The sequence below is a fragment of the Pyrgilauda ruficollis genome, unplaced genomic scaffold (genome assembly GCF_017590135.1).
Source record: "Pyrgilauda ruficollis isolate IOZ18807 unplaced genomic scaffold, ASM1759013v1 scaffold159, whole genome shotgun sequence".
NCBI lineage: Eukaryota > Metazoa > Chordata > Aves > Passeriformes > Passeridae > Pyrgilauda > Pyrgilauda ruficollis.
In genome coordinates, this window is record NW_024514654.1 from 350,493 (window position 1) to 378,430 (window position 27,938).

At 48.4% G+C, this 27,938-nt stretch overlaps 1 protein-coding gene across 3 annotated transcripts; it reads left to right on the plus strand.

Annotated features, from left to right (window-relative positions):
- The first annotated feature begins 946 nt into the window (after positions 1-946).
- MAP3K14 (mitogen-activated protein kinase kinase kinase 14) lies at positions 947-27,712 on the plus strand. Of its 3 annotated transcripts, none has more exons than XM_041461990.1 (16): positions 947-1,076; positions 8,749-9,021; positions 9,570-9,639; positions 11,828-12,038; positions 12,146-12,742; positions 13,735-13,872; positions 15,975-16,104; positions 16,771-16,902; positions 17,326-17,430; positions 18,507-18,670; positions 19,001-19,151; positions 19,751-20,101; positions 21,304-21,410; positions 22,710-22,854; positions 23,382-23,482; positions 24,588-27,712. In XM_041461990.1, the coding sequence occupies exons 2-16, from the start codon at positions 8,769-8,771 to the stop codon at positions 24,750-24,752; spliced, it is 2,820 nt and encodes a 939-aa protein (XP_041317924.1). In that variant the 5' UTR covers positions 947-1,076; positions 8,749-8,768; the 3' UTR covers positions 24,753-27,712. The 3 variants fall into 3 exon arrangements, with proteins under 3 accessions (XP_041317924.1, XP_041317923.1, XP_041317925.1); XM_041461989.1 differs by having other exon boundaries at positions 960-1,080; XM_041461991.1 differs by having other exon boundaries at positions 960-1,080; positions 11,831-12,038.
- Positions 27,713-27,938: the final 226 nt, after the last annotated feature.

A 27,938-nucleotide genomic window follows, 5' to 3' on the forward strand; every position in this document is an offset into this window, starting at 1 on the left:
CCGTGGCAGGGGTGGCACTGGGTGGGCTTTAGGGTCCCTTCCAATCAAATCCAATCCATGTTTCTATGGTTCTCTAAGTTCATCAGAATCCTTTCTTGAAAGCTCTGAAACTACCTCTAAAATGATCTATTTCCCATGGCTCCCCACCTCACTGAGCCAAGGACCAAATCACCCACACCCACCGCTTCCTTTAGTGTCAAAGCAAAACATAACCGTACTTGGGCAAAGTATAAGCCAATAATAAAGTGTCGTTTACTGGGGAGATGAGAGTTAAGTAATCATAAACTTCTAGCACTCGAAAATCTCCCCACAGCAGGACTGACACTTCCCACTCCCCACCGCCGGGAGCAGCGCCGGCATGGGAGGACACACTCCGGCGGCCCTTCCCTTGTCATTTCACCAGGAAAGGGCGACGGAGTCTTAGACAAGGGAAAAAAAAAAAAATCAGTAGAATGTCTCAGCTTCCGGAGCCAAGAGCAACCTAATGGGCGACTCTCTGTAGCGGCTGCTGACAGGGAAAACGCGCTACTGCGGCACCGAGGTACCTCCGAGGGAGCTCCGAGGTGGCCTCAACACGCCTGTCACCCCCTGCCCGAAGGGACACGGCGGGGCCCGGGACCGGCGACAACCACGGCCAACATGGCGCAGGACCGTGAGGGGACCGGCGGCCGCTCCCGATCCCGACCCCGCCCCCCTCGACGAAACGCGCATGCGCAGGGCGACGGCGCCCGGAGAACAGCGGGGCGGAGACTACTTGGCAGAAAGCCCCGCCCACTTCTGGGAAACCCAGCCGGCCGGGGCCGAGCCGGGGGGCGGAGCCGGGGCAAGAACAGCGCGGTGATTGGGCGTAGGGGAAGGAGGGGTGGGGCCATGTGGCGAGACGGAGCGATGATTGGCTGTGCGGAGACAGGGGGCGGGGCCGAGGCTGGGTGCCGCCTGTCAGTGAGCGGGAGCTGCCGAAGAGGCCTGGGGGGCCGCGCCGGGCTGTGCCGGGCGGGCTGGGCAGAATCGCACCGGGCTGGACCGGCCCGAGCCGAGCCGAGCCGAACCGAACCGAACCGAACCGAGCCGGAGCGGTAGGTGCGGGCCCGGCCACTGCCGCGGAGACGGAATCCGGGTCCGGGGTGCGGCGTTCGGTCTGGGAGCCGCGGGGCGCGTCTGCCCGGTAGGGCCTGGCGGAGCTTCCGCGGCTGCCGGCGGGAGCAGCGTGTGAGGAGCCCCGGCCCAGGGGGGGACACCGAGCGGGTGATGGCTCTCCGGGCCCCGCCGCAGCCGCTCCCTTGGCAGCGCTGTGTGTGGGTGTTCGGAGCATGGATGTCACTGCTGCCCGGCACCGTCTCGAGCCTGCGGCTCACGGTGCCCCGAGCTCCCGGTGCCCTGGGCAGCCCGGCTTTCTGATCTCCCGGTGCCCTGGGCAGCCCGGCTTTCTGATCTCCCGGTGCCCTGGGCAGCCCGGCTTTCTGATCTCCCGGTGCCCCTCAGGCCCCCGAGCTCCCGGGTTCCCGGTGCAGGGACTTCGTTGATCCCTGGCCCTGGAGAGGGGAGAAGGAGGCAGAGATGAGCTCAGCTCATCACAACACAACCGAGCCGGACCTTAATTCACCTGACCCAGCCGGTCCTTTTCACTCCCAGCGTCTCTTTGACACAACTAAATGCCTAACTCTTTTTTTCCTTTTTTTTTTTTCTTTCTTTCTTTCTATTTTTTTTTTCTGGCAAAAGGTTAATATGTTTCTTTGCTGATTAATAAGTTGCTGCTGTGGTTGATCTCAGATGCTTCCTGTCAGTTTTAACTGGTTACATTAGAAACATGTGTTGAGTGCTCCGCACATGTAGGACACAGCAGTCTGAAACCAGCACCTATAAACAAAGTCTGAATTTCTTTTTCAACTGGCTTTCTAAAGGCTTTTATGAGTAATAATTCGCGCTTGTGTGCTGTGACATTAGTGATAAGAATAGTTGAACTGAGTGTGTCTGTAGTGAGCTGCTTTATTGCATTTTACCTCAGTTGAAATCTGTTGGCATGGCCAACGGATTCCTTGGGAATGAGTCATTTGCTATTAACTATTAAATTTTAACTGTATTAAGAGACTGAATCTTGTAGAGAGCTGTGAAGGAGCATAACAAACAAACATAACTGAAAACCTAAAGGGTTTGTGGGCTCTGGTCCAACACCACTGGAGTTAATGAACTTGAAGTTAATGAGTCTGTCCTGGGTCTTCTTTCCGTGTTAAATGGGAGAGGGTAAAGCAGAGCTGTTGCAGCAGTGATGAGGTGCTGAATTATTATTATAATTGCCAAGAGGATGGAGCAAAGTGACCATGAATCAGCTTTCCTTCTGTGACTTTTGAACTTTGCTGGCAAGTGTCAAATGTGTTGGTGGAGACAGAGGGATCAAAGCCAGGAGGACAGAAAGATTTCCAGGTTCTGAGATGAGCAGCTGGCTGGAGTAAAAGAGCCCTGAGCCAGGAAGGGGTCTGGAGATGCTGGGGGAGGGAGATGAGGATGCATGGAGGGACAGATAATTCCCATTACGTGGGAATTGCATCTGTAGGAAAGTGGGCTTTGCTGATCAGGGTTTAGTGACATCAGGGCCCTGAAGAAGATGGACCTTGTCTTGCCTAACGGCAGTTCTGTTCCACAGTTCATGTGGGAGTTTGTCTCATGAGAGTCTGCTCAGGCTGCACAGTTAGAAATCATCCCAATCAGTTCACATTTTGATTTTATAGTCACAACTGAATTGGCAGGACCAATCATAAATAAAGATAATATAGAACTGCTTCTATCTATACTAAATTTAGCTAAACTTTTGGGCTGGTTTTGCCAGTAAGGCATCCCAGCCTTACTGTTTCCCCATAGGTTTACATGGATTTTATAAATATGATTGAAATGTAAAGGTGCAAAGCAGTGTAAAGTAACAACTGGTGACAGCCTGGCTCCACCTGCTTGGGCAGAATTGATTTTCAGGTGTGTCTGTGGTGGCTGCTGGAAGTTGTCCCTTTAGGTGCTTTATTGTATAATTTTGTTGTAGTTTGGGAAATAACTTCATGAGTGGATTGTCAAAGCCATGGTGTTGTTAAGTGGCCTGAGAGCTCTGTGAGAACAGCTGGGAAGCAAACCCTTATCAGTCTGAAGTTTGTTCTGATTATTTCTGTTCTCCTTGTGTACAAAGGGGTTGGGAAAAACTAGCCATTTTCTGAGTGAATGGGCTTGTGGCAGTGTTTGTAAACGCTGGGCAAGTGGTGGTGTTCATGTCTGTGTTCAGCAGCATGAAAAGAATTGTTCAGGGGTGAGCTGTGCTCGGGCTGTCCTCGAGGAAATGAGGATAAAGGTGTGTTTGGGTGCTTTTAGAAATCTGCTGATAATTAAACCCAGTCAAATATTTTCCTGCAGATTTGGTAACCAAACTATTGCAATATCTTAATGTCTGGCAACTAAAAATAAAACAACTGAGGCTGATTATCCTGGTGTTTACAGTAAGCAACACCAGTGGCTGAAAGAGGATTTGGGAGTATTTACTATCAAACCACTTTAAAGAACATGTTTACACACTGCCTATCATTTGTAATGTGACGTGCTCCTACATAGGGCTGATAGTGCAGTGCTTCAAACAGGGAGCTTGTGGTGCTGTGGGGAGAAGGTTTTTAGCTTTCCCTGGTGCTTCTCAGGTGAATCTGTGGATCCACACGAGAGGGACCAGAGGGAATTGTGCAGGAGCCCCTGGAATGGCTGGATGGGTCACAGTGGTTATCGAAGGGGAGGTGAAGGCTGAGAGCTCCCTGGAATAGCAACTGCTGCTCTGACTCACCAGGATTTTAATCAGTCAGGCATTCTATTTATTTTCACTTTGGAGCTCTTAGATACACAAGGGAAGTATTTTTTTTTATCCCCCTTAGACATGCACTTAAAGCAGCATTAAGTGTGTTTTGAGGTCGGGGGGCTGTTGAGTGCTACAACTGGTTTTTTTAAGTCCCTTCTGACAAAAACTGAAACTTGTCCTGCTGACAGCTCTGAGCAGTTTAAATCTCCACCCAGGCCTGGGCTACAGTAACAGGCCTTAAAGTGCCTCAGCCAAAACCGGAACTGTCTGAATTTCAGTTCCATCTGAAACGTGTGCAGGCAAGGGAGCCCACGGGTGCCATCCATGAGGCAGGGATGAGACAGGAGCCAGGGATGGAGGGCAGTGGTGCCCAGGGTCTGAAGGGCTTGTACAAATAATTATAGAATCCTTTGGGTTGGAAGGGACCTTCGAGTTCATCCGGTTTCACCCCCTGCCATGGACAGGGACACCTTCCACTGTCTCAGGTTGCTCTAAGCCCTGTCCAACCTGGCCTTGAATCCTTCCATCTATATATCTATATCTATCTAAAGTATATATATATAAGATATATATATATGTATACATACATGCCTTTGACCCCAAACCAGATTTTTAATGTGATCCATCCATATAACAAGTATAATCTATTTTTTTTTTTTTTCCTTTGGAAGAACCTGCTCCTTGACAAGGTTTGGTGGCTTTGCACAAGGATTTTGCAGCTAATATCCTGTGTAGGTTCTTTTGGCTACAGACTTGGCACTTTCTGCCATACTCACTGACAGCTGTTAGGACTGGAAGGTCCCCAAAAGGTGTGTGGTGTTCTTCTCAGTTGACATTCCCTGCTCTAATGATGCAGAAATTCCTGGCTCTTCCCAGCTGTTCCTTTGTTGTGGTGGTCAGCAAAGCAACATGGCTAAAAATGCTCCTTGTGTTTGATCAAACCAGCAGCAGCTGCAAAGGCAACCTGAGTTAGTGCACTGTGTACAGAACTCCTCTCCATAAGGAAGTGGGAAACCTCACTGAGACAACATAATTTTTAATCTTTTTCTTTGCCTTCCAACTAAATGTCAGTGTGAAACTGCTGCTGAATGAGGACACTCAGATGAGAAAATATCTTCATTCTGTGAAGTTGACTTAGGAAACCTTACATATATTTTAAAGCTCTTTCCCAAGTCTTTTTTTGACCAAATGTATGGGCTGATCCACAAATTAACTGAAATTCTCCCAAAAGCCATTGTCCATGGGGATTGGATCCAGGCACACCAAGCAGGATCCCATATTGTGGTGTGCTGTGGAGTGGTGCAGTGCTGGAAAGGTGTTTGCATGGCTCCTGTCCAGCTCTGAGTTTGTCTCACAACGACTTCATGACACACAGAAATGCTTTTGTGAGGTCCCTGCTCCAAACAACTTCCAGCTGAGATGGAAGAGCTGAGGAGGGACTTGTTTAGAGAAGGAAGGAGGAGGTTTTAAAGGAGCAGAAAGCACGTGGTTGTCTCTTACATTAATAATGTTTGAGTATCTCATTAGTTCTGACTCCCTTCAAGTCTCAGGTGACCTTATCCGGTATTTTAGTTTCTCCCCCACCTTAGCTGAGGGAGGAGCTGCCACCAGAGCGGTGCCTTCACAGCACAATTGAGACTGTTTGGTTTTCATTCTGTAAAAACACACTTTCTGTTTTACAGCAGTGGGAACTAACATTAGTTAACCCAAGGTGAGTAAACCCTTAGTGAAGATAAGGAGCAAACAGGCTTCAAGCTGGTATCAAAAGCCCATTGTGGGTTAGGAGTGCAGTATTCACTCTTATCTCCTGCATCATTACCTGACTTCCCCTTTCTGCCTTGAAAATAACGAGCCCATCACATGTCCACAGAAGGAAGAAAGTCCAGGATATGGAAATCAAGAGTTACAGCTGTATCTAAGTGAGCTGGCTGAGGGAGAGGAGAAGCAGTTCTGGGTAGGACACAGGCACCCCTGAGCTCAGGACCATGAAGCTCCTGGTGCTGTTTGTCTGTGCCCTGGGTCTGTACAGGAAGCTGTGCTCATCCTGGAGCTCGTCAACAGGCAGGGGAACCGCAGCTCCAGAGTGTCTCATGTGGGTAAATCCTGCTCTTAGTGGGCTTCCTGTGGATCTTCAGGTACCCATTTGCTGCTGCCCAAGCTCCCTTTTATCTGGAGAAGGGCTGTGGGGTGGGCCTGGGCAGAGGCCGAGTCCCTGCATCTGCATTCGTGGGACTCAGGAGCTCTTTGCACCTCTCTTAGCCCCCTTCCACGTGCACAGAGATGAGTCAGGCCTGTTCAGTTCTGAATCACAGAATCACTGAGCTTGGAAAAGACCTCCAAGGTCATTCAGTCCAGCCTTCAACCAAATCCCACCAATGCCCACTAAGCCATATCATGAAGTGCCATGTCTGCTTGGTTTTTTAACGCCTCCAGGGATGGGGACTCCACCAATGCCCTGGCAGGCCATTCCAATGCCTGACCAGCCTTTCAGTGAAGAAATTTTCCCAATATCCAACTTGAACCTCCCCTGACACAACTTGAGGCCATTTCCTCATGTCCTGTCTCTTGTTTTCTGGGAGCAGAGCCCAATCCTCAATTGGCTTCAGCCTCCTGTCAGGGAGCTGTAGAGGGCCATAAAAGTCTCCCCTGAGCCTCCTTTTCTCCAGGCAGAAGCTACACTTCAAAAACTATTTAAAAGTTCTGATTGCTTATTTTTAATTACAGCTTCTGCCATCATGCTTTGCTGTACACACCATAAAAATAGTTGGCATTTGACTTTTCCAAGGACTGAAAATTGTGCAGCAACAGTTAAACCAGGCTGGGCATGCAGGTTCTGGTCCTGCAGAGCCCCACAGACCTGAGTCACACATTAAACTGCCTGAGCTCTGCCCGGGTCGAGGCCGTTGCTCACAATTGCTGCCTCGGTCTCTTTGAGTCTGCAACTGAGGTAGAGCTTTGTTGACTTTAATCTCAGTTATGTTTCCTTGTTATTCTTTGCCATTTTAGAGGGCAACAAGGACTCGCAGTTTTGTTTCTCCCCTGTCTCTGTTCTCCTTTGACTCAGCCAAGGAGGGAGTTGTAGAATTATGTATTTTTTGGCAGTGGGCATTGGTTTGCCCTGAAGGACCTTGAAGGTGAGGGGAGGGCAAGGAGAGACAGAGTTAATGCAAGTCAGGAGAGAGTGAGGATAAAAATAACTCTGAACTTGTCAGTTTGGTCACTGGTGGCTGGGTTAGTCATCTGGCAGGCTCTGCTCCTGCTGCTCCAAGGGATTATTTTACAGCACTGAGAATTGACATAACTTCTGTAGAGGAGAGAGAGCGGGACGGCCGTAATGAGTGGGATACTGTCATCAGCACTTCTTTTGCACAGCAGCTGTTCTCTGTTTGGCCGCTGAATGTGGTCATTGTTGACTTTCCTTGTATACCTGCCAGGTTGTTAGGTGACTCACAGCACCAAGGTTCATGCACTTGGCTCCCAAATGCCTCCTCTTTTCCTTGGTGGTCCTTCAGGCATGGAGCACCCACTCATTTTGTCATTTTCCTGATTCATCTCTGTTGCCAGGAGCCTGTTGGAGTAAATGTCCTGTTGCCCCAAGCAGCTGCTCAAGGTGGGGGAAAAAGGAAAGCCAAAAGGAAAAGGAAAGGGAAAAAAAAAAAAAAAAAAAGAAGAAAGATTTGTGCAGATTGAAGCTGATGAGCCCCAAGGTGTTCTCCTGTAGTGGTGCTGATATCTGTTTTCCTGGCCTCTGTTAAAATGTCCCTCCTTGTCCTATCCTGGGTTTGTGGTACTTAACTCCCATGTACATTGCCTGAGGTTTCTGAACTTCCATGGGCTGTTTAAGGGTGGAAATGTTCATTTTAGGGTTTTACACTGGCACAAGGAAGGGTTCTCTGCACCTAAGGGGCAACAGAGCACATTCTGGTTTGTAAGCAAACAACTGGTTTAACTTCTCCAGAATCCAAGGTGAGGGGATCAGGGGCTACATCAAGGCTGCACTCCCCAGGGGCTCGTGCTGTGGGGAACTCCTCACTCTCCACATTTTCACCCCTGGGTATCCCCATCCTGCCCTTCAGTGCTTTGCTTCCATGCTGGTTTATGCTTTCTCCCTTTCCATGCCCAGCTCTCTTCCACCTCCCCCTGTGCTGCCAACTGGCCAAAGTTTGGCCTGTGCTGGGAATTGTTTGGAGCTCCATTTGTGTTCCTGGTCAGCTCACAGTCTGTGCTGCTCCCCTCCCCAGCTCGCAGGCAAAGGGGTCTGTTCCAGCACCGTCACTGTCCTCTATCCCACACCAATACCACGGATCCTGACTCTGTAAGAGCTCCACTTCTGACGGGCTTGAGCAGCGATTGCAGAAGTTGTTGGTGATGTAGAGGAGGGAGGGCACTGAGGAAGGATCTGTGGAAGGGCATTTTGGCTGTCGAGCCTGGCTTCATTGAGGGAGGATGAGGAATAGCTTTGAGGATGACTGAGCACAGGATAAAAAGGAATTAGCTGGGTTTATGGCCATTCATGTGGTGTGAGAGCACAGTGTCATTCCCCCCAGGTGCACTCTAGGAGAACTTTCATGTCTTCCCTTTTTCTGGGGATGAATATTCTTCCTGATTAGTGATATGGGAGTTCCTTCTTCTCCTTTGTTTCACTGTTTATATTTAAGGGAGTATAACAAGAATTAAATTTCTCTGAAACCTGTGTGGTTGCATACTTTCAGTCATGAGAGTGTTGAATATTCAGATCTTCAGTGGTCCAAGTCAGAAATGAAAGACTGGTACTCCAGGGTTCTTCTCCAGCTCAAAACATGGTCAGGACCTTGATTTCAATTATTTATTAATTATGATACCTTCAGGAGCCTCCTGTTTCTTATGAACTTGAAGCTGCTTCTGTCTGTGAAGGATTTTGACAAGTGTTTTGTTTTCCTGTTGTTGCTCAGTGTCTCCCTGAAGCTGGGAAATGGCCGTGATGGGAATTGCATGCCAAGGAGCTCCTGATCCAGCCGTCAAGCACAAAAAGGAGCTCACGGCTGCTGAGGGGCTGAAGGAGACAGTGAGTGAAAAACAGAGCAGTGTTTGCAAAGTAGAAGACTCAAAGAAGGTCATCTTTCACAGTCAGTGGAAAATCCTGAATGATGTAATCACCAGAGGAACAGCAAAAGAAGAAACAGAAGGAGGCTGTGCATCAATTTCTATTATTGCCCAAGCAGAATGTGAGTAGCAGGGCGGGCTGTGCTTCATTGAGAAAAAGGAATGTGTAAAGAGGGATGAGATTTCACTCCCTCGGCGCTCCTGGAGAGCTGAGGCCACATCTATTTGTAATCCCATTTGGGGTGGAGCTGATGACACATCCCAGACTCTATTTAGGAAGCTCATGAAATCTCCTAATAATGTGGCAGCATCCACTGAATAAAGCATAAATAACAGACCAGCATGAGGCCTGTGCACCTCGACCAGATCTGTGTCCTGTGGGTCACCTGTTCTTAGCTGACTTCTGAAAGGGGTTTAAAAGAGGGGATAAAGAGGAGGAAACCAAAGTAAAGCTGTCATCTGGGAAAGAGCTGGGGGATCAGGAGATAGCTGGGAAGCCTCCTAATTGTGGGGGAGGAAGAATGCAGTGTGGGTGGTGTGACATGACTGTGCAGTGATTGTCTGGATCACTCATTTAGCACAGTGCTAGAGCTGTTTGAGTCCAGTAGTTACTAGGAGAGACTTTGCCTGGTTTAAGACAAGTGATGATCTTGGTTTTTTTTCCCCACAGGTGAAAACAGTCAGGAGTTCAGCCCCACTTTATCAGAGAGATCCTTCATTGCCCACAGTAAACGTTACAGGTGAGAGACCTCTTAATACAAACACCCCTCTTCACTGCTGTTTTCTGACTTGTCCTTGTTCCAAATCACCCTGGCTCTCTGCACTTAAAATATTTTTCCAAAAGCACTCCTGTTGGAATTAGCTCTTCAGTCTGAGGCCTGGTAAGAATGTGTCTTTCCCAAAACATCTTCCTATCAGGAAAAAATACAAGTTTAGGCACAAACCACTTGAAGCACCTTGCATTGTCTTATTGGCAATGCCTGCAGATTTACTGCCCTTGTAGCCTTCTGGCTGTTTCTGGATGGTCAAATTTGTTTTGAAATGACTGGGTTTTTTTTAAGGTTCATAGGCTTGAAGTAGAAGGATCCAAGGAGAAATTTTCTATCTTTTTTAACTGAACTGTGTTGATGCTTTTGAAACTGTTACACCATCTGCTGAAAAGCTGTGTGAAACCTGGGCTGCTGCTAGAAGGAGTCCTCAGAAAAGGGAACAGCTTAATTTCTTGGAAGGATAAGAGGGGATGAGAGAGCCTTTGCTTAATGAAAGCATCAACAACAGAAGTTGTGAACACAAAGAAGCTGGAAATGGTAAAAGGGACAGTGACACTTGTGATGGACAAGTGGAGGCCTGGGAATTGCTTTTCTGGAGTCAGCTGGGAATGAGCTGCTTGTCCTTCATGAAGAATATCTTCCTGTTGGGGCTCATCCTGGAGCTTTCTTATACACTGGAGCCCTGTCAGGCAGCCCCAGCACCCTGAAATGGGTGACTGGGGTACAGAATGCGGTGCTGCCTGTTTCCTGATGGTTTCAGACCCCTTGTGGGGTGTGTGGTTTGACACTGCCCAGTGGCTTTATGATGTGATTCCATGAACCATCTGAAGAAGTGCAAAGTGACCCATTTCTGAGGGATTTTATGTGGGATCTGGGGTTTTCTGGGATGCACACCAGCTGTGTATTCAGACTCAAGGCACTGTGCTGATGTCATCAGCAAGAACTCTACTTATGGCATCTTTTAGCATTAAGACATCAGGAAAAGATGGATAGAGTGGATGTGCCCTGCATCGCTGATCAGGAAAGGCAGAGAAATGTGTCAGAACTGTTCCAAGTCAATGGAACAGTTGCTTCATTTGAAGATCAAATTGTTTTCTCTTGGAGCTTAATTTAAAAAAATCTAACTGCTATGGTTGGTATTGAATCATAGACTCACAGAATGGTTTGAGTTGAAAAGAATCTTAGGGACTATTTCTTTCTGACCCTCAGTAACTGCAGGCAAATATCCTTCTTGAGAGTTCATCTCTCTGTCCTAGCTGGAGTGTTGTGTATATCTGTACTCATTCTTAGAAATCATGTTGTAGTATTGGGCTTTACAAGCCAGCACATTTTGGCTTTTTGAAGTTGTTTCATTTGAGTGCTCTTAGTCATCCCTCTTCTCTGTGCAAAGCTCTTTTCCTTCAACTTAGAGCAGGCATTGATATTATGAAAACATTTATTAATCTGAATATTTTTTAAAATAGACTGCATTTAACCATCATCTCTGTGTTCACTAGAAATCAACCACAAACTGTCTCAGAGCAGCCTAGAGACATGCAGTGCTTTCCCCTCTACTTTGCTATGTTCAAAAAAGAGACATAAAAGAAAGCTGGAGAGGGACTTGGACAAAGGGGCTGGAGTGACAGGACAAGAGGAATGGCTTCCCCCTGCCAGAGAACAGCGTTAGGTGGGATATTGGGAATTAGGAATTGTTCCCTAGCAGGGTGGGCAGGCCCTGGCACAGGGTGCCCAGAGCAGCTGTGGCTGCCCCTGGATCCCTGGAAGTGCCCAAGGCCAGGCTGGACACTGGGGCTTGGAGCAGCCTGGGACAGTGGGAGGTGTCCCTGCCATGGCAGGGGTGGCACTGGATGGGCTTTAAGATCCCTTCCAACCCAAACCATTCTGTGACTCTACATTCCAGTCTAGTTCTTCCAGAATTTGTAAATCCTGGGATACTTCAATGTTTTGCTTCCCCCACACCCTGACATTTCTTTTATACAATGCCAGAGGTGCTGCTGGGCCTGGACCTTGAACTTACCCTGTTGGAAGGCAAGAAGTTGTGCTTTAGTTCTCTGTTGAGTTAGCAGAGTTGCTAATTTTCCTTCTGTGGCTTGGAGATGCCATGTGAGCTGTGCTGGCACTGCCCCATCTCAGAGCCTTGCTGTGTTCTGCTTCCCAGCAGCCGCTCGGACAGCCTCGAGCACATCCCCAACAATGTGGCCCATGCCACGGAGGGCAGGATGGCACCCACCTGGAGAGGGAGGCACCGGGGCAGGGCCAGGAAGAAACGGCACAAGAAAAGATCCAAGCTGAAAGGACAACCTGTGGCTGCTGGCAGGAGAAGTCCAAGAACTCCAGAACAGGAGAGCTGCACCCCAATTCCTGTTCAGGTGAGAATCTTCCTTTTGTACTGTCCCTGCAAACTCCTAACTGCTCTTGGGTGAATTTTGGTGTCTGTACTGAGGCTCCTGCTCAGCCGTTTGGTTTTGTTTTCTAGGAGGATGAATCCCACCAAAGTAATCTTTACAGAAACAGTTTTTGGGTTCCTGAATTTAACAAGGACTTGGGCTATGATCCACTGTCTTTTGAGAAGCCTGCCCATGCCCCTTTGTCCATGGGCAAACTCCATTCCCCAACGAGCCAGTACAAAACTGAACTGCACAAGCTGATCAGCCCTATTCAGTGCCTTAATCATGTTTGGAAACAGAGGGACACTGTTCCCCAGCCTGAGACTCTCCATCCTTTTCCCTACAACATCCTTCCCCCCCATTTCCCACATGTGGACACTCCTCTCCATGCCATGAAGCAGAATGCTCTGGACACATACTTCCATGGTGACCTCAACTATCAAGACAGTCACTTATCTGGCCTAAACTTAGAATATAATTTCACCAAATGCATCAACCAGTCCGTGCAAACCAGTTCAGACAAGCTTTCTGTGGAAGAATATTTGGTAGATGCCTTGAAGGGGAGCGTGAGTTTTGGTGAACCACAAAATTTAGCCAGCCTGGCCAAGACGTGGAGAGGAGGTGCGCTGGAGCTGAAGGAACAATTCCATGAAGCAAGTGAAAATGAAGGCGTGCTGCTGAACGAGGTGATCTGAGCCACTCTGGGGTGTGGGAGGCAGAGTTTCTCCTGGGCTTTGGGAGAGGGATAATCTGAATCCATGTGCTTGCTTCTAAAACTGTAATTTCTGAATGGTTCTGGATCTGGTTGAAGCTGCTCTGTTTTCTGCAGGAATTAAAGCCCTGCCTGTCTCAGACTGCTGGCTCCATGCTGTGCTCAGTCACCAGACATGCAGGCCTGTCTCTGAGCAGTGGTTCTGTGCTTAGTCAGTCTTCAACCATGTCCTCTGTTTGCTGGGGAAGAGCCTAATCTGTTCAGCCAGGCTGCAATATTTATTGGCTCTGAAGGAGCTGGAGTGTGACAGAAACCAGGGCTGGGCAGAAGGGGAGGTGCAGGAGGCCAGTCTGTGCCTCTGCTGGGACCAGCAGCTCCTGCAGCATCCCACAGGGCCTGGGCACAGAAATGCATTTGAATCCTAGGGACATGATTCACTTCTTCTGAATTCAGTTCTCTCTCAACACCTTAAAGTCCTCCTGGAGGACTTCCCTGGGGTCAGTGTGACCCTGCAGTATAGTCTGTGGAGTTCAAGGTGTCCCTTACCTGCCTGAATGTGTTCACACTGACACCGAAGGCAGTCTCCATCTACTGACTGCAGAAAAGCTTTCACACAATGTCTGCATTTAGTCACAGGAAGGTGGATTAGTTGTAGGATTCAGCTTTGTAGTTATGTCCTGTGTGAGAAGGAAGGAACACAGCTCCAAAGCCATCCAAATCCTGGTGGCCTTTCTGTATTTACAACAGTGGGGTGCATTCAGTTAGATCCAACAGAGCCCACAGAAATCAAATAGGTTGATCCTGTATCCCAAGCTTGTGACAGAAGTAATCTTGTACTGAGATTTCTGGGGAGGTGCTGTGTATCTGTCCCTGTGCTGCTTCTGAGAGTGTTGATCCCTGTCTGTGCAGCTCAGAATTTAAGTGTCTCTTTCCTTGCTTCATCTTGTTTTCTGTTTGGACTTCCAGAAGCTGAAGGCGGTGGATTACGAGTACCGAGAAGAGGTTCACTGGACCAAGTGCCATGGTTCCTTGGGCATTGGCTCTTTTGGGGAGGTGTACAAAATAGAGGACAAGCAGACAGGATTTCAGTGTGCTGCCAAGAAGGTAATTCTGTGTGAGAGAAGGACACAAGACAGCACATGGAGAGAAATCTCTCTTTAGGACCTTGTACAGTCACAGTGAAGTGCTGCTGTTGTGTCCAAAGAAAAACTCGGGCGGCAGCAGACGGAGAAGCAGATGTAGGACTTGTATGTGCACAGGGGCCAAGCTCAGCAGCCAGAAAAAAGCTCATTTGGCTTTAAAGTGTGCTGAAAGGGATCCCGGGTGCTGAGGCAAGAGTAGAGCTTTCTGAATGATTGTGAGTGGCTGCAGGGCAGCAACAGCTGCGTGGGTTGTCTGTTATCTGACTATTCTTATCTGAAACCATGTCTGCTGTAAGTGATTACATGGCAGGTATTTATTTCCTTGTTGAAAAAGGAATAAAGTAGGAAAAACCCAAGGCAGTCAGTAGGATCTGAAAACAGAGCTTTCATCTCCTCAGTGTCAGCTGCAATGCTGGCACATTGTTCTGAGGTGATGCTGTTCCAGATGCAGCAAGGGATGTGTGTTTTTCCAGAAGCTGGCACTATAATCTGTTGTACTCCAGGATATGCCATTGTCACATGATGTAGGAAGTGTGTGGAATATAACTTGGATCAGGGCATTGATTTGTGGGCTGCTGTGGGGGCCTCAGGGGTGCAGACAGAGGGATAATGCAAGGAGATGAGGAAAATGTAAACTATTTTGTTTGAACTTACACTTGAATACTTTCATCACCTCTGTGAACTGATGTTTCTCACATTACTTCACTAGAAAACTTTGTGTGGGAAGTGTTTGCCTTGAGTACAAAAATATTATGTGCAAAAAGAACTGTAACTTTCATTTTCCAGTTTAAAATGTTCGTTTTCCCCCCATTCACACTGGGCCCAGCTTGCTGTGCTCCCTGTGGAAAGATGTAAGAGGCAAGACAAGCCAGTGTGTGTATTTATTTAACCATTTCATAACCATTCAGTTGTCAGCTATAGAAACAAACATCTCTCAAGCACGTAGAAAATTAATTCCTGTTCTGCATCCTCTCAGTTCAGGTGTGAAATCTTGTGGTGACACAACCAGCTTGTTTCCTGTCAGTGTGTAGCTATTTAAATCTATTATCCATTTGACAAATCCACAGTCTTGGGAGAAATAGCTGTTCCTTGTGGGGTGTATTTTCAGGAAGGAAGATGGTTGTGCTGAAAAGGGAAACATGAAAGTAGGAGAAGCTGAAATCTTTCAAAATGTCATTTCCCCCCCTAATTACTGAAGGATAAATTATCCTTCTTTATATCAGAAAAGCATCTTCTTAGATCACACTCTGAAAGCAGAGAGTTCTAATATGCAAATTGGACACTTTTCTATGCTCTATTTAATTTTCCATGAGTAGCTATCTCCAGTTCCTGCTGCCTCCCTGTGACAGGAGGCCACTACCTCACCTTCTCTCACCAGACTTGGTGCTGGAAGCACCTGCTCTCCAAATTCTTGAGATGAAAGGAAACCAGCTATAGCTGGATTGCTGACAGAGAAGAAACATGATGCATCTTTTTCCCACCAGAATCTTCATGACTCATGTTTTCCTTCTGGACTTCAGCAAATTCTTGTTTTATTTAGTTTGGCTGAACTTAGCAAATAAAGTTTTTCTTTAACCATTTGCAGGATGAGCACCATCTCACAAGGTGATCATACAGATCACTGCTGGTGGACATATTTTGTATTCCCTCCTGTTTTGGGGGAGTTGACTTTTTGCCAAATTTTGCACCATCCCCAGGTGTTTTTTCTCTCTCTTTCATAAAAGCAGAATGTTCAGTTGTCAATATTATCTTTTTACTGAGACAGAAATTACCTTCCTCCTGAGGGGTACCTGTCCTCAGCTGTAATCTGGAGTTACTGCAAGCTGGCATCTCCTGTGATGAATTTTCACTTCCCTTAGATAATGAGGGTTTATCATCCCGAGCGTTCCCACTTCTGACTGCACTCCCTGAATTCTATTCAGGAAGGTCACAGAATTAAGTTTGGAGGAGACCTCCAAGACCATCAAGCCAAATTAACCCATCTCTGCTGTCACACAGCCACAGAGAGGGACAGTTGTGTGAGGATCCATGCCAGCACTGGCTCAGTTCTCCCTGTTCCTGTAGGTGCAGGTGGAACACTTCCGTGCCGAGGAGCTGACGACGTGCGCGGCCGTGACGAGCCCCAGCGTGGTGCCCCTGTACGGCGCCGTCAAGGAGGGTCCCTGGGTCACCATCTTCATGAAGCTGATGGAGGGTGAGCAGGGGACCGTGGAAGCACCGCTGCCACTGTCCAGTGCACATTGACCTCCTTTTCCTCCTTCCCCAGCATGAATCTGTTAGTTCCTCAATGCATCCAGGATATTCCTGGTGTGAATTCCCAAGTGAGTTGGGACGGGTGTGTGTAATCCCTGCAGTGGGTTTGCTGTGGGGGGAGTGATTCCCAGTCCTGCCTTATTCCAGTTCAAGGTGTGTCTTTTTCACAGTAAAACACAGCTGGGGCTGGTTTGTGCTTCCTGGTGGTTTGCAGGCCACCAGTGGGGCTCATTGCCCTGGCTGTCTAAGCAAACCTCAGTGATTTCATTGCCTGGTTGTCTTTTTCTGGCCAGAACCATGGAAAACAGGCTGTGAAGAATGAGTGGTGGTCACTAACACCTAGAATTGCCTGTTGTGATCACAGAGCACTTGCTTTTGCTCCAAAGCAGCACTGTCAAACTGACACTAAGCAAAAAACCATATGAACAAGGCCTGTTTTTGTGGGCAGCAAAAACTCAATAAACAAAAGGAACAGAGCCATGTGTGGAAGATAAGTGCTGTCAGACCTGGAAAATCTCATTTTTTCAATGGAAACAACCAGGGATGCTAATGATGCTGGGGAGAATTTAAAGATAAGATAACATGAACTCCCTGGATTCCTTCCTAGGTGGCTCATTAGGGCAGCTCATTAAACAGAGTGGCTGCCTGCCAGAGGACAGAGCCCTCAGCTACCTGGGCCAGGTGTTAGAGGGTCTGGAGTATCTTCATGCTCAAAACATTCTCCATGGAGATGTCAAAGGTAGGAAAGTGTTTGAAGTACCTTGTTCTTCCCTTTTCTTAGAAGAGGAAAACTGCTTGGAGATTAAATTATGGGATTACTTACTTAAGTTATGGGATCTACTTACTAGATTTTCAGATCTATGTTTGAAATTAGAGTTTCCCTTGGTTCTAGACTGCTGGGAATATCATATTTGTCACTTCTCCTTGTCACCCCATGGGTCTGCCAAGCTGCTTGTCCAGGCTGGCCCACCACTGGGCTACAAGAATCTCCAGGGGAGGTAATTGTTAGTTTATAAGAGATAATTACAGCTCTGTACTTGCTTAACCCAGTGACAGGAGAAATAAGTCCTTTGGGCTTAGAAAACTGTAGTTGTGTGTGCTTTTGAGTGTTTTTCCCATCTCCTGATGCAGAGGAGACTAATGGAACCCTTCTTGTTGGCAGCGGAGAACGTGCTGCTGTCGGCCGATGGGAGCAGGGCCCTCCTGTGTGACTTTGGCCACTCTGCTCACCTGCACCCAGATGGGCTGGGAAAGTGCTTGGTCACAGGTGAGGTTTTGCTGCTGCTCTTCTGAGGAATTGCCCTTCTGACTCATTCTCTGTCATGAACATTTACATGTGGCTGATTTGCAAGCAACTGCTTGGGGTGTCTTATTTATTGGTATTATTGTGAGGCATCCCACTGACAGCCAAAATGACCTGAAATTTGGGAGGTGATGGTTCTTATCTCCCAGGCTAGAAGGGTTTTTGTAAGATTATGTCAGCATGCTGCATTCAGTGTTTTGTCCCTGCAAGAAACCACACTGTGACTTTAAAATCCTACTCAGACTTGTTGTGTAACTTCACTAAATAGCGGGGAAGAGTCCTGATCTCCACTAAAGCAAAATTCCTTTTTTTTTTTGACAATTAAACTTAACCATGCTTCTTCATGCAGCTGTGGAAAGAGAAGGTAGGTTTTCTAAAGTCAAGCTCACGTTTTGCCTCCCAGATTTGCTTGAAAGGGAAGTTTTATCCTTATTCTCTGTATAGGGGATGGGTCTGAGAGGGAACAGCTGCTGAGAGCACACAATACTGCTTTTTGGGTTAAGGTGGAGCCCTTTCACTATGGAGAAAAGCTGGGAGAGCTCAGATTCTTCAGCCTGGAGAAGAGAAGGCTCAGAGGAGACCTCAGAGCCCCTTCCAATGCCTAAAGGGGTTCCAGGAGAGCTGGAGAGGGACTTAGGACAATGGCCTGGAAGGACAGGGCAAGAGGAATGGCTTCCCACTGCCAGCAGTCAGAGTCAGATGGGATACTGGGAAGAAGTTCTTCCCTGGCAGGGTGGGCAGGCCCTGGCACAGGTGCCCAGAGCAGCTGTGGCTGCCCCTGGATCCCTGGCAGTGCCCAAGGCCAGGCTGGACACTGGAGCTTGGAGCAGCCTGGGACAGTGGGAGGTGTCCCTGCCCATGGCAAGAGGTGGCACTGAATGAACTTTGAGGTCCCTTCCTACCCAAACCACTCCATCCTACGAAATTGACATGTCTCACTTTAGCTGAAAAGAGAGGGATTCTGCCTTAGGCCTCCTACCAGTGGCACTGGAGCAGTTCCCTTGCCTGCATGCAGTGACTTTTCTCCTGGATGGTTTTAGGGAACTACGTGCCTGGCACAGAGACCCACATGGCCCCGGAGGTGGTGATGGGGAAGCGCTGTGACTCCAAGGTGGACGTGTGGAGCAGCTGCTGTATGATGCTGCACATGCTCAATGGCTGCCACCCCTGGACCCAGTACTACAACCACCCTCTCTGCCTGAAGGTGAGTGACCCAGCCTCTCTGCAGGTGAGCTGCCAGAGCTTGTTACTGCTGGCCAGGGAGCACTCACCTCGGGGTGGATGGCTGGGAGCCAGCTGGGCATCTGACAGGAGCTGAGCATTCCCTGTGCTTGCTCTGCTTGGGCTGTTCTTCCATGCCCTGCTCATGACTTGGGTGTGATTTTTGGGCCATTCAGCTGCAATAAAATTACTGTCCAGGTTTCACTTAATGCTTTCATTTCAGTTGGAAACGCTGTCGGGGTGGGAAGAACCTTCCTGAAATCAAATTAAGCCTCTCTGGTCTAACCTCTTTCACTTCCTGTTTGTTACACAGATCGCTAAAGAGCCACCTCCTGTGAGGGAAATTCCACCTTCCTGCAACCCTCTCACTGCTGAGATTATTAAGCTGGGGCTGGAGAAGGAGCCTCTGCAGAGGGCATCTGCATCAGAGCTCAAAACTAAGACCAGCGTGGCACTCGAGGAAGGTAGAAATGTCCTGATATAAGTGATGTGGCTGTACCTTCATATTCCCACTGGGAGAGCTGCTGGGGGAGAGCTGCTGGTGCTGTTCCTTTTGGAAGGGCCAGTCTGTTTTATTGTCCAGTATATCATTTTCACAGCATTGATGCATATTTTGAGTTGATGGCTTCTGCCTGCAGCCGAGTGTTTGTCACCCAAATAAATTATAATTTCCTGTGTGCTGCTACATGCTCTTCTTCCTTCTCTGCTGAAGGAGGTGAGCTCTCTGTGGGTTTGCTCAGGTGCTGTGCCAGAGCTCCTGTCAGCTGAAGCATCAGCTGCATCTGGAGAGCCTGGTGTGCAGCACAACTGCAAGCAGTGGTTTATTGCATCCTTAGCTGTAACTCATACTTGTGGTTCAGTCTTGCCCCTGACACATCACTAATTTATTTCAACTTAATCCTGCTGAGTGGTTCTGTAATACAGCAAGAATTTGTGGAGGTGGTCTGGTTTTATCTTTTGCAGCAAATGCACTTCAAAAATTCTTACAGCAAAGGAAAGCTTTTTCCTCTTTTATTGCTTTAGTTGATAATGTTTGTATCTTTTTTTTTTTTTTTTTTCCTAGTGGGAGGTGTGAGAAGCCCCTGGAAAGGTGAATACAGAGAGCCCAGACATTTATCTTTGAACAAGGAAAACAGTGCCCAGACATCCCTGTCCCCCACAGTGAGCCCAGTTTCTGAGATTGGTTCTGACCCAAAACTGTCAGTCAAAGTTTCGTGTGGCAGCCCAGTCCTACCACCTCCATCTCTGGAGCAAACAGAGGAGGTTGAGGGACCCCACTGGAATGAGAGCAAGGAGTTACCTGAGACCTGTGATCCCCCACCCCTCTCCTCATCTCCTCTGCCCCTGAAGAGCTGCAGCCATGTGGAAAGAGCCACAACCATTTCAGAGCAAGAACTTCAGCAGCTGGAAATTGGTGAGCATTGGGCTGGGGGAGGAATTCAGCTCTTTTTGCTTGAGAGCAGGATAAAAATACAGCTGCTTTCTCTTGGCTTGTTGACAGTTATTTTTGGGTTTTTAGCTTGGATGTCATTTTGCTCATAGTTCCTTTCTCGTTACACAAATTGCTCAAACTTCCTTCAAACTACCAAAACTAATAGTTCTTAACCAATTAAATGTGCCACAAAGGGAGTGAACAGAATTTCCTTCCTCCTGAACAGGGGGGAACCTTCTGAGAGAGGTGCAGGAACCTCTTGGAAAGCAGCCTCTTTCAGTGCTTGTTTGCACTGTGTAAACAGTGTCAGAATTCCAACTTCATCTGCAATTTTAGGTTCAAACATTTGGTTTTTTTTTTAATTGAGGTAAGCCAGGATAAAAATAAAGGAATGGCCGATCTCAAGCAAAGCAGTGCAGTTAAAATCAGCCTGCAACTGTTTTAGTTCTGGGCCTTGGAAGACCTACAGCCATCAGCCAAAGAATTTGGTTGCAACAGCAATCCAGAGTTTGAAAACCAGCAGTAAATTCAGTGTGGAAATCAGTGATTTGTCCAGTTCCACTGCCCCAGTATAACTCTAAATTTCACTTTTTTTTCTCCCATATCTTCTAGTCTTTTTGAGTGAATTGAAAGAAATTAGGAAGAGAGTGGTTTGAATTGTAACTGTGTCAGAAAACTGAGGAATTTTAGGGGTTGCTGATGGGCAGCTTCTTTCTCAAATAGCTTTGGGTCTTAGCAGCACTGTAAGAGCTGATTATGTATGGGATATCTGGCTATTATCAGGAGTATTTGCAGTATTTGTAAGTACTTGTGTCCAGATAAGGGAGTACAAACCTCCAGATACTTATGAGAGCTGAGTACATGAGTTTGTCCTTTCCCTGATAATGTGGATAGATCTAAAGTGACATCTCACAGGAGACATAATGGGCAAGAACTGGTAAATTTTGGGTGCTATTTTTCATGTTGTTGTACAATCCATCCCCACTTGGCTCAGTTTCCCTGTGTCACAGTGCCCTGTGGCCTCTGCATGGCAGAGTTATGTGTTGGGCTCTGCTGGCACCAATATGAATATTCATTAAATATTGCTGAAGAAGCTTTGGGTATTAATTGCAGAGCTGTGATTAGAGCAGGAAGGCATGGAGGGAAACACTGGAAATGTCTCCCTTCTCTTCCTTTTGCTGCAGAACTATTTCTGAACAGCCTTTCCCAGCCTTACTCTCTGGAAGAGCAAGAGCAAATGCTTTCATGCCTCAGCATCGACAGCCCCTTTGTGTCAGATGCCAGTGAGAAGGTGAGTGGGGATGGGTGAGGGGTGGCTGGCTGGTCCCCTCGTGAAAACTGCAAGCTGTGACCAGCTAAAATCTGGAATTTCTCACCTTTGCTGACACGCAGTTTGCTGGGGAGCACCTTGGGAAGAAAGCTTTGCTCATGCCCAGTGGGGTGTTGAGGATTGTAGCTGTGCTTTGGTTCCCTGTCCAGCATGGATCCTTTCCTCCAGAGGCTCTCCTGTGCTGTTTCCTCAACAGAAGCTTCAAGTGTGTGGATACAGAGAATCTCAGCAGCGTCAACCCTGTCTGTGCAGGAGAAGGGAGCTGGGAAAGCAGTGATGGAAATAGGAGCTGCACCAAGCAGCTGTGCAGGGTCTTCTTCCTGGCCATGGCCACCAGTGAGAGGTTTGGGGAAAGACCAGGAGAGTAGGACAGGAAAAGAGAGACCCAAATCTTGGATATTTATTCCCTGCCTATAGATCTATTCTCCAGGAACTTATTTTAACCCATTGATAGTAATGAATACATAGTCCTAGTCATTTACTAATTTCAGTTAGGTTGGTTTGCTCTCTCTGGTGTTCCTAAGGTAGGGAATACCAGTGAAGAACACTGACTAGGCCTTGTTAGACCAGGGAAGGACAAAAGCCCTTCAATCACAGTTTTCAAAGACATTGAGTCCCCAATTTGTGCATCCTGGCATCTGCAGGAGTCGGTTCTGATTGGGAGCAACTTTGTGTCCTATTTCCCTCTCTCTTCTCCATCTTCCAGTGCTTTTTGAGGAGGACTGAGGGAGTTCTGCTCAGCTCAGCTGTTGACACACACAGTGTGCAGTGTGGGATCTGACTCTGCTTGGTTTTTCCCACTAACACCTACGCCATACCTTTAACAGAGTTTTGACTGGTTCAGACATCTGCTGGTGTCAGATTGACTGGGACAATAGAGACCCTTCCCAACAGTGCAGCAGCATAGGGTCTATGGTCGGTTTTGTACAGTTAATTGTTTTTCCTGGGTGTTTCTAATGTCAGTAAGTGACAAATGTTTTAACTGATGCTTAATTCTCCTGCCAGTCAGTACAACCCCTCTTTTCTCACCCAGCTTTTCAGCTCATTATTGATTTAACTATTGAGGATATCTGATCATGTCTGCACACTGTTGCACTGCTATCCATTCCCTTTCCCAGATGGCCCATAAATGTTGACTAAGGCCCAGCCTTAAATCCCTGTAGATTTCCACCTTTTTCCTCCTGACCTTATTTTAATGCTCATCTCCTGCCAGCTCATTTTCTTTCAGAGCCTTAGACAAACTTGTGCTTATTCCTGCAGAACTCCATGAAGGCTTCTCACAGCTTGAGGGACACCATGAGCTCTGGGATCCATTCCTGGAACAGCCAGGCAGAGGGGCAGAGCTGCAGCTGGAACAACCTGCTGAGCCGCAGCCGGCCCACGGACACCCCCAGCTGCTTCAACGGTGGGTCTGCATCCCCACAGCTGGGAGAAATGGCCAGCAATCACTTTCTCACTATCTAGACAAGCTGGATATGGAGTTTTTGAACTCCTTTTGTCCTTCAGTTGCTGTGCCAGCACAGACCCCACTAAAGATGGCTTATGAGGAGGCCCAGTCCACCCCAGTCACAGATGGGTCTGTACAGTAAAATCCAGGGAAGTTTCTGAACACACAGAGCCTGTGTGCCCTGCTTCATGCAGCTTCCATATGCAAGGAATGTTTTATAACCACAAACATCTCCCCAGAATTTTGAGGGCATATTGTGCAAATTAATACATCCCTTCAGCTGCTTTCTTGCTAAATGCAGCTCTGCTCTGTGAGTCATTGCTGTCTGCAGCAAGCTCCATGCTCAGCAAAAGACCTACATAAATTAAATCCTTAATGACAAAAATGAGCTTTTCCCCATGTGTGTGCCTTGTCAGTCAGTTCTGCTGTGGACTGTGAGGTCCTTGTGGCTCAGCAGAAGTTAAAGAACCTCTTGTGCATTCCAGGAGTGAAAATCCAGATCCAGTTGCTAAGTGGAGAAAATCTGCACATCAGGGATTTCCACAGGACAAAGGTGGGAGACATTGCCACGGGGATAAGCAGCCAGGTGAGACACAGACTGGAATTCAGTGCATCATCTGGGGAATGATTTCTTCCCTACTGCACCCTCATAACCCCTGAATGCCAGAGAGACCCAGGAGTGGTTCAGGGATCCTTAGGACACCTTTAGAAGCAGAATCTCAGTGCTGCTGTTGTGAGTGTGGTACCAGACGATGTTTTCTGGATCATTCACAGAATCATTGAGGTTGGAGAAGACCTCCAAGATCATCAAGTCCAACCTTTGACCAAATCCCACCAGGCCCACTAAACCATATTTTCAAGTGCCACATCTACTCATTTTTTGAACCTTTTCAGGGATGGTAATTCTACCACTGGCCTGGGCAGCCTGTTCTAATGCTTATCCATTCTTGCAGTGAAGAAATTTTCCCTAATATCCAGCCTAAACCTAGTACCAAAGCTGAATTGTAAGCCAGTGCCAATTTTCAGAGTGACCACCGGGATCTGTATCTTAGAATATAGATATTCTGTGCTGCAGCTTAAAAAAATCCTTCTCCTCAATTATAAACTCTTTCTCCTCTCCCTGAAGAATCATTATGTAGCTTTTTCATCATGAGGAGTAGCATCAGCTCAGGGAATTGAGCTGTGTTTGGCTGGGGTGCTTCCAACTTGTTCTGTTGGAGATGTTGAAGCACTCTTGTGAACCTCACAGTAGGCTGCTTTGGTTGTTCCTGAAAAAAACTCTGGAGTGTCTGTGGGACTGTGACTCATCTCAGTGTAAAATGGGATTGTCTCTGAAAGATGTTGCACCAGTCCAGAAAATGTTCCAGTGGTGCTGGTTCTCTCTAGACTCTGTTCTTGTGGACATCACAAAGCAAAATACCTGGAGAGGAGCTCAGGTGCCCAAACATTGGCAGCTCAGGACCCCCCAGCCATGGCTCAGAGCTCGGGGAGGCACTTTGGCATCAGGGTGGGCACTGCCCAGTCCAGTTCCGAGGCATTTCCTTATGAGAGGAGTTCAGGATGTTCCTGCCAAGTACGAGCCCCTCCCTGGGAGCTGTTCTTGCCTTGGGAAGCCGGGTGGAACAGAGGGGTGTGATGTTCTGGGGGAGATTGGAAGTGTCACTGAGCTCTGTGTGTGTTCTGCTCCCCAGATCCCCGTGCCTGCCTTCAGCCTGGTGACCAAGGAGGGGCAGCCCGTGCACTACAACATGGAGGTGCCTGACTCTGGCATCGAGCTGCAGTGCACCCTGGCCCCCGACTGCAGCGTCAGCTGGGCCTGGCGCGTCAAGCACGGCCAGCTGGAGAACAGGCCCTGAGGCCCCGCCAGCTTTGGAGGTTTGCACCTTGTGAAAGGAGGAATTGCAAAAGCTTCTGACCTCCCCTGCCATGGAGCACCAAGTGCAGTGGCTGGTGTTTGTGCTGCAGCAGGATCACAGCTCACTGCCCTCGGGCCTCGCTTCTGTTGGCTGCTCTGATCCACTTCCAAGACATGTCCTGAGCTTAGATATTCCCCAGGACAGTGGGAACTGCTTGTTTTGGGTGTGTTAGAGCTTGAGAATGGTAGGTGGAAATTCCTGGTTTTTCAGAGGAAGGAGGTCGTGCTTTTCAGGAGAGCAGGGCCATTGGGTGAGAACTCTTGCTCTTGCTCCAAGGTGAGGTTGGTCGTTGCTGGGCTTGCCCAGAGGAGGAGGTTGGGTGCCCTCAGTGTAGCTGGGGTTGGTTGTGCCAAGGGGAACTGGCTGACTTCTTTCCAGCTGGAGGAAAAAACATTTCTGGAGGCTCTGGGGAGCATCATCTCCACCGCAAGCCTTTAGCATGGGGAGAATCCACAGCAGTCACTGGCTGGCTCTTGGTTTCACCTCCCACCCTTCCTCGCAGTTGCTTCATTCTTAAATGAGAAAAGAACTTTGTTCCCAGAAAGAGCTTTGCTTGCAGCTGCCACCTGCAGGTCTCAGAGGAGCTGGTGCTCTCTCTGGTGTCCCTGGCAGGCAGGGCAGGAGAAGGGTACAGAATTCCATGGTGGGAGGGTGGAGGGGTTGTTCCTCCATCCTGTTCCTACCTCTCATGTGGGACTTCAGGTGCACTGTCCCATCCTTGGAGGAATAAGGGATATCAGCTCTGTCAGCTGTGGCAGGGCTGAATTTTATTGCAGAGTTTATAAAAATCTCTGTCCCAGCTCCCAGTCCAACCCAGTGCCCCAGTTCTGTGAGCTCAGCCTGGCCTCACAAGGCTTCCCACTCCTCCCCTCACTTCAGACTGGGTTCACTGAGTGGGATGAGCAGCTAGGCCTGGAATGCCTTAAGCTTCAAACAGTTTTTTTTTTTACTGATTTGTGAATGTTTGGAACATACTGAAACCTCACAGGTCAAGTTCAGGTGGGTGGGTGTTGTTCTTCCTTCTCCATCCCAGAGCAGATCCTGAGGGAGGTGTGAGCTCCGAGTGTGCTTGCTCAGGGCTGCTGCCAGGCCTGGCACACCTGGGAATCACAGTCCCTCCCTGTGGCTGTGGCTCTCCCAGAGCTCTGAGGCTGCAGCTGAGCAGGGGCTCTGCATCCAGCCTGGGCAGAGCAGCAGCTCCCAAAAGCCAAGGTGGGCTCTGCCAGATCCGTGCTGGTCTGGGAGACACAATGGGGCAGCAGTGCTGGCAGTCTTCCCAAGGGAAGTTCACTTAGAAAATAGCTGGGAACTAAAAAAGCTGAACTCTGAGCCTCCCTTTTTGAGGAGCAGCAGTCCTTAAACAATGGATGCTCTTTCCCTTTGGTCTCTCAGAACATGGGCTGGTTTTGCTCCACCAGACAGTGACATCCCTGATCAGAAAACTCAAGTTTGTAATAAGAATGATGGAAAGTGGAACTCATGAAGAAAAATGAAACCTGTCACCACTTTGGGTATAGTTTTTATAGCACTTTTTGTTCTAAAGCACTTAATACGTTGTCCAAAATAGGCACCTAATTATATCTACTATGCCACATTCAGAGTCTTTTTAGTAAATAATTAACACATTATGCACGTCTTCCAGGAGGGAGTGGGGAAAGGGGGAGGTTGGCTCGATTTCTTTTTTCAGATGCCATAAACTACTAAGAGTTTAACCTCTGGAGCAGGAGGGATCAAAGTGCCTCTTCCAGGGTTCCCAGGAGCTCCCAAGCACAGGTTCAGTGCCTACCTGGCTCCTTTCCTGATCTTCCTCCAAGGGGACAGGAGGAAAACTTGGTTGTTTTTGTGAGTGTGTGATGATGTGTCAATCCCAAAGCATTGTGGGTTCCATCCCAAAGCATTGTGGGTTCCATCCCAAAGGCTGCACCTTGTGCCTCTGTCGCCTGGGGGATGCTCCCATGTGCTGGTATCTATTTCCATGCCTAGGCACTGGGATTGAGCCCTGGAGCAGGCAGGGAGCAGCAGGACTGTCTGCAGGACTCCTGGGCTCTGCATCTGCAGCATTAACCTGAACTCAGGCCACCTGCACCCGGACAGGGAACCCTCCCAGGCCTGGGATGTCCTCCCAGGGCCCATGGAGACGTCTGTGTTCCCAGGCCCATGGGGATGTCTGTGTTCCCCAGAACCCTCATAGCAGCATTAGCCAGGATTCGCCCTCTTTGGTTTGTCCAAAGCCTTCAGTCCTGTTTTGCTGCCACCACAAGTGCCCAAGTGAGGCTGCAGGTTCCCAGCCCAGGCAGCTTGGCCGTGTCACTGCTCTCAGGGTGGGATGTGGTGCCACAGTCCCTGCCTGGGGACAGACACCTCGGCAGCCCCACAAACCACGGGTGCCTTCCCAGTCCCTGAGCTGGGGTTCTCCCCTGGGACGATCTCCAGGCTGTGCTGCCAGCCAGCCTGAGCTCTCCCTGGCTCTCTCCTGCTGCCAGGACACTTTCCTCTTCCCTTGGCTTGTCACTTTGCTGTGACAGGCGCAAACAACCCGGCTTCCAGATGAAGGCAATACTGACAGCAGAAAGTTGGGGAAGATTTGCATTATCCTTGTTCAAATTTGGCTGGAACTGTCAGGTTTCATAACGAGTGTTTAGGACAGAACCCCAGCTCAGGGTGGGGAGGACAAGTAGGAGTGATAAACACAGATGGCTCTTGTGGTGCAGCTCCTTCCGGAAGTCTGGAAAAATCGCTGCTGGTGAGGCGAGGTGGAGCTGAGGATCTCGTTGGGCAGTGGGGGAAGGTGCTGGAACGAGGAGTTTCTATGGAATGAATGACACTTTATAAAACTGTGATTTCTTGAAGTTAATGTTTTTGACCTGCATTTTCACAGGAAAAAAATAAAACTGAAAAAAAAAAGATTTGTTTGTTGTCGTTGCTGGTGGTTTGATGTGTTATCCCAGGGAACAAGATGGTGATGCAGAATGAGACATTTTCCAGGAAGAGGAGCCTGGTCTGATTACACTCTGCTGTATAACTTGGGTTTGGGGGATTCAGGAGAAGTCAGGGGCGAGGCTTGGGCACTGCCCAGGCTCCCCAGGGAATGGTCCCAGCCCTGAGGCTGCCAGAGCTTCGGGAGGG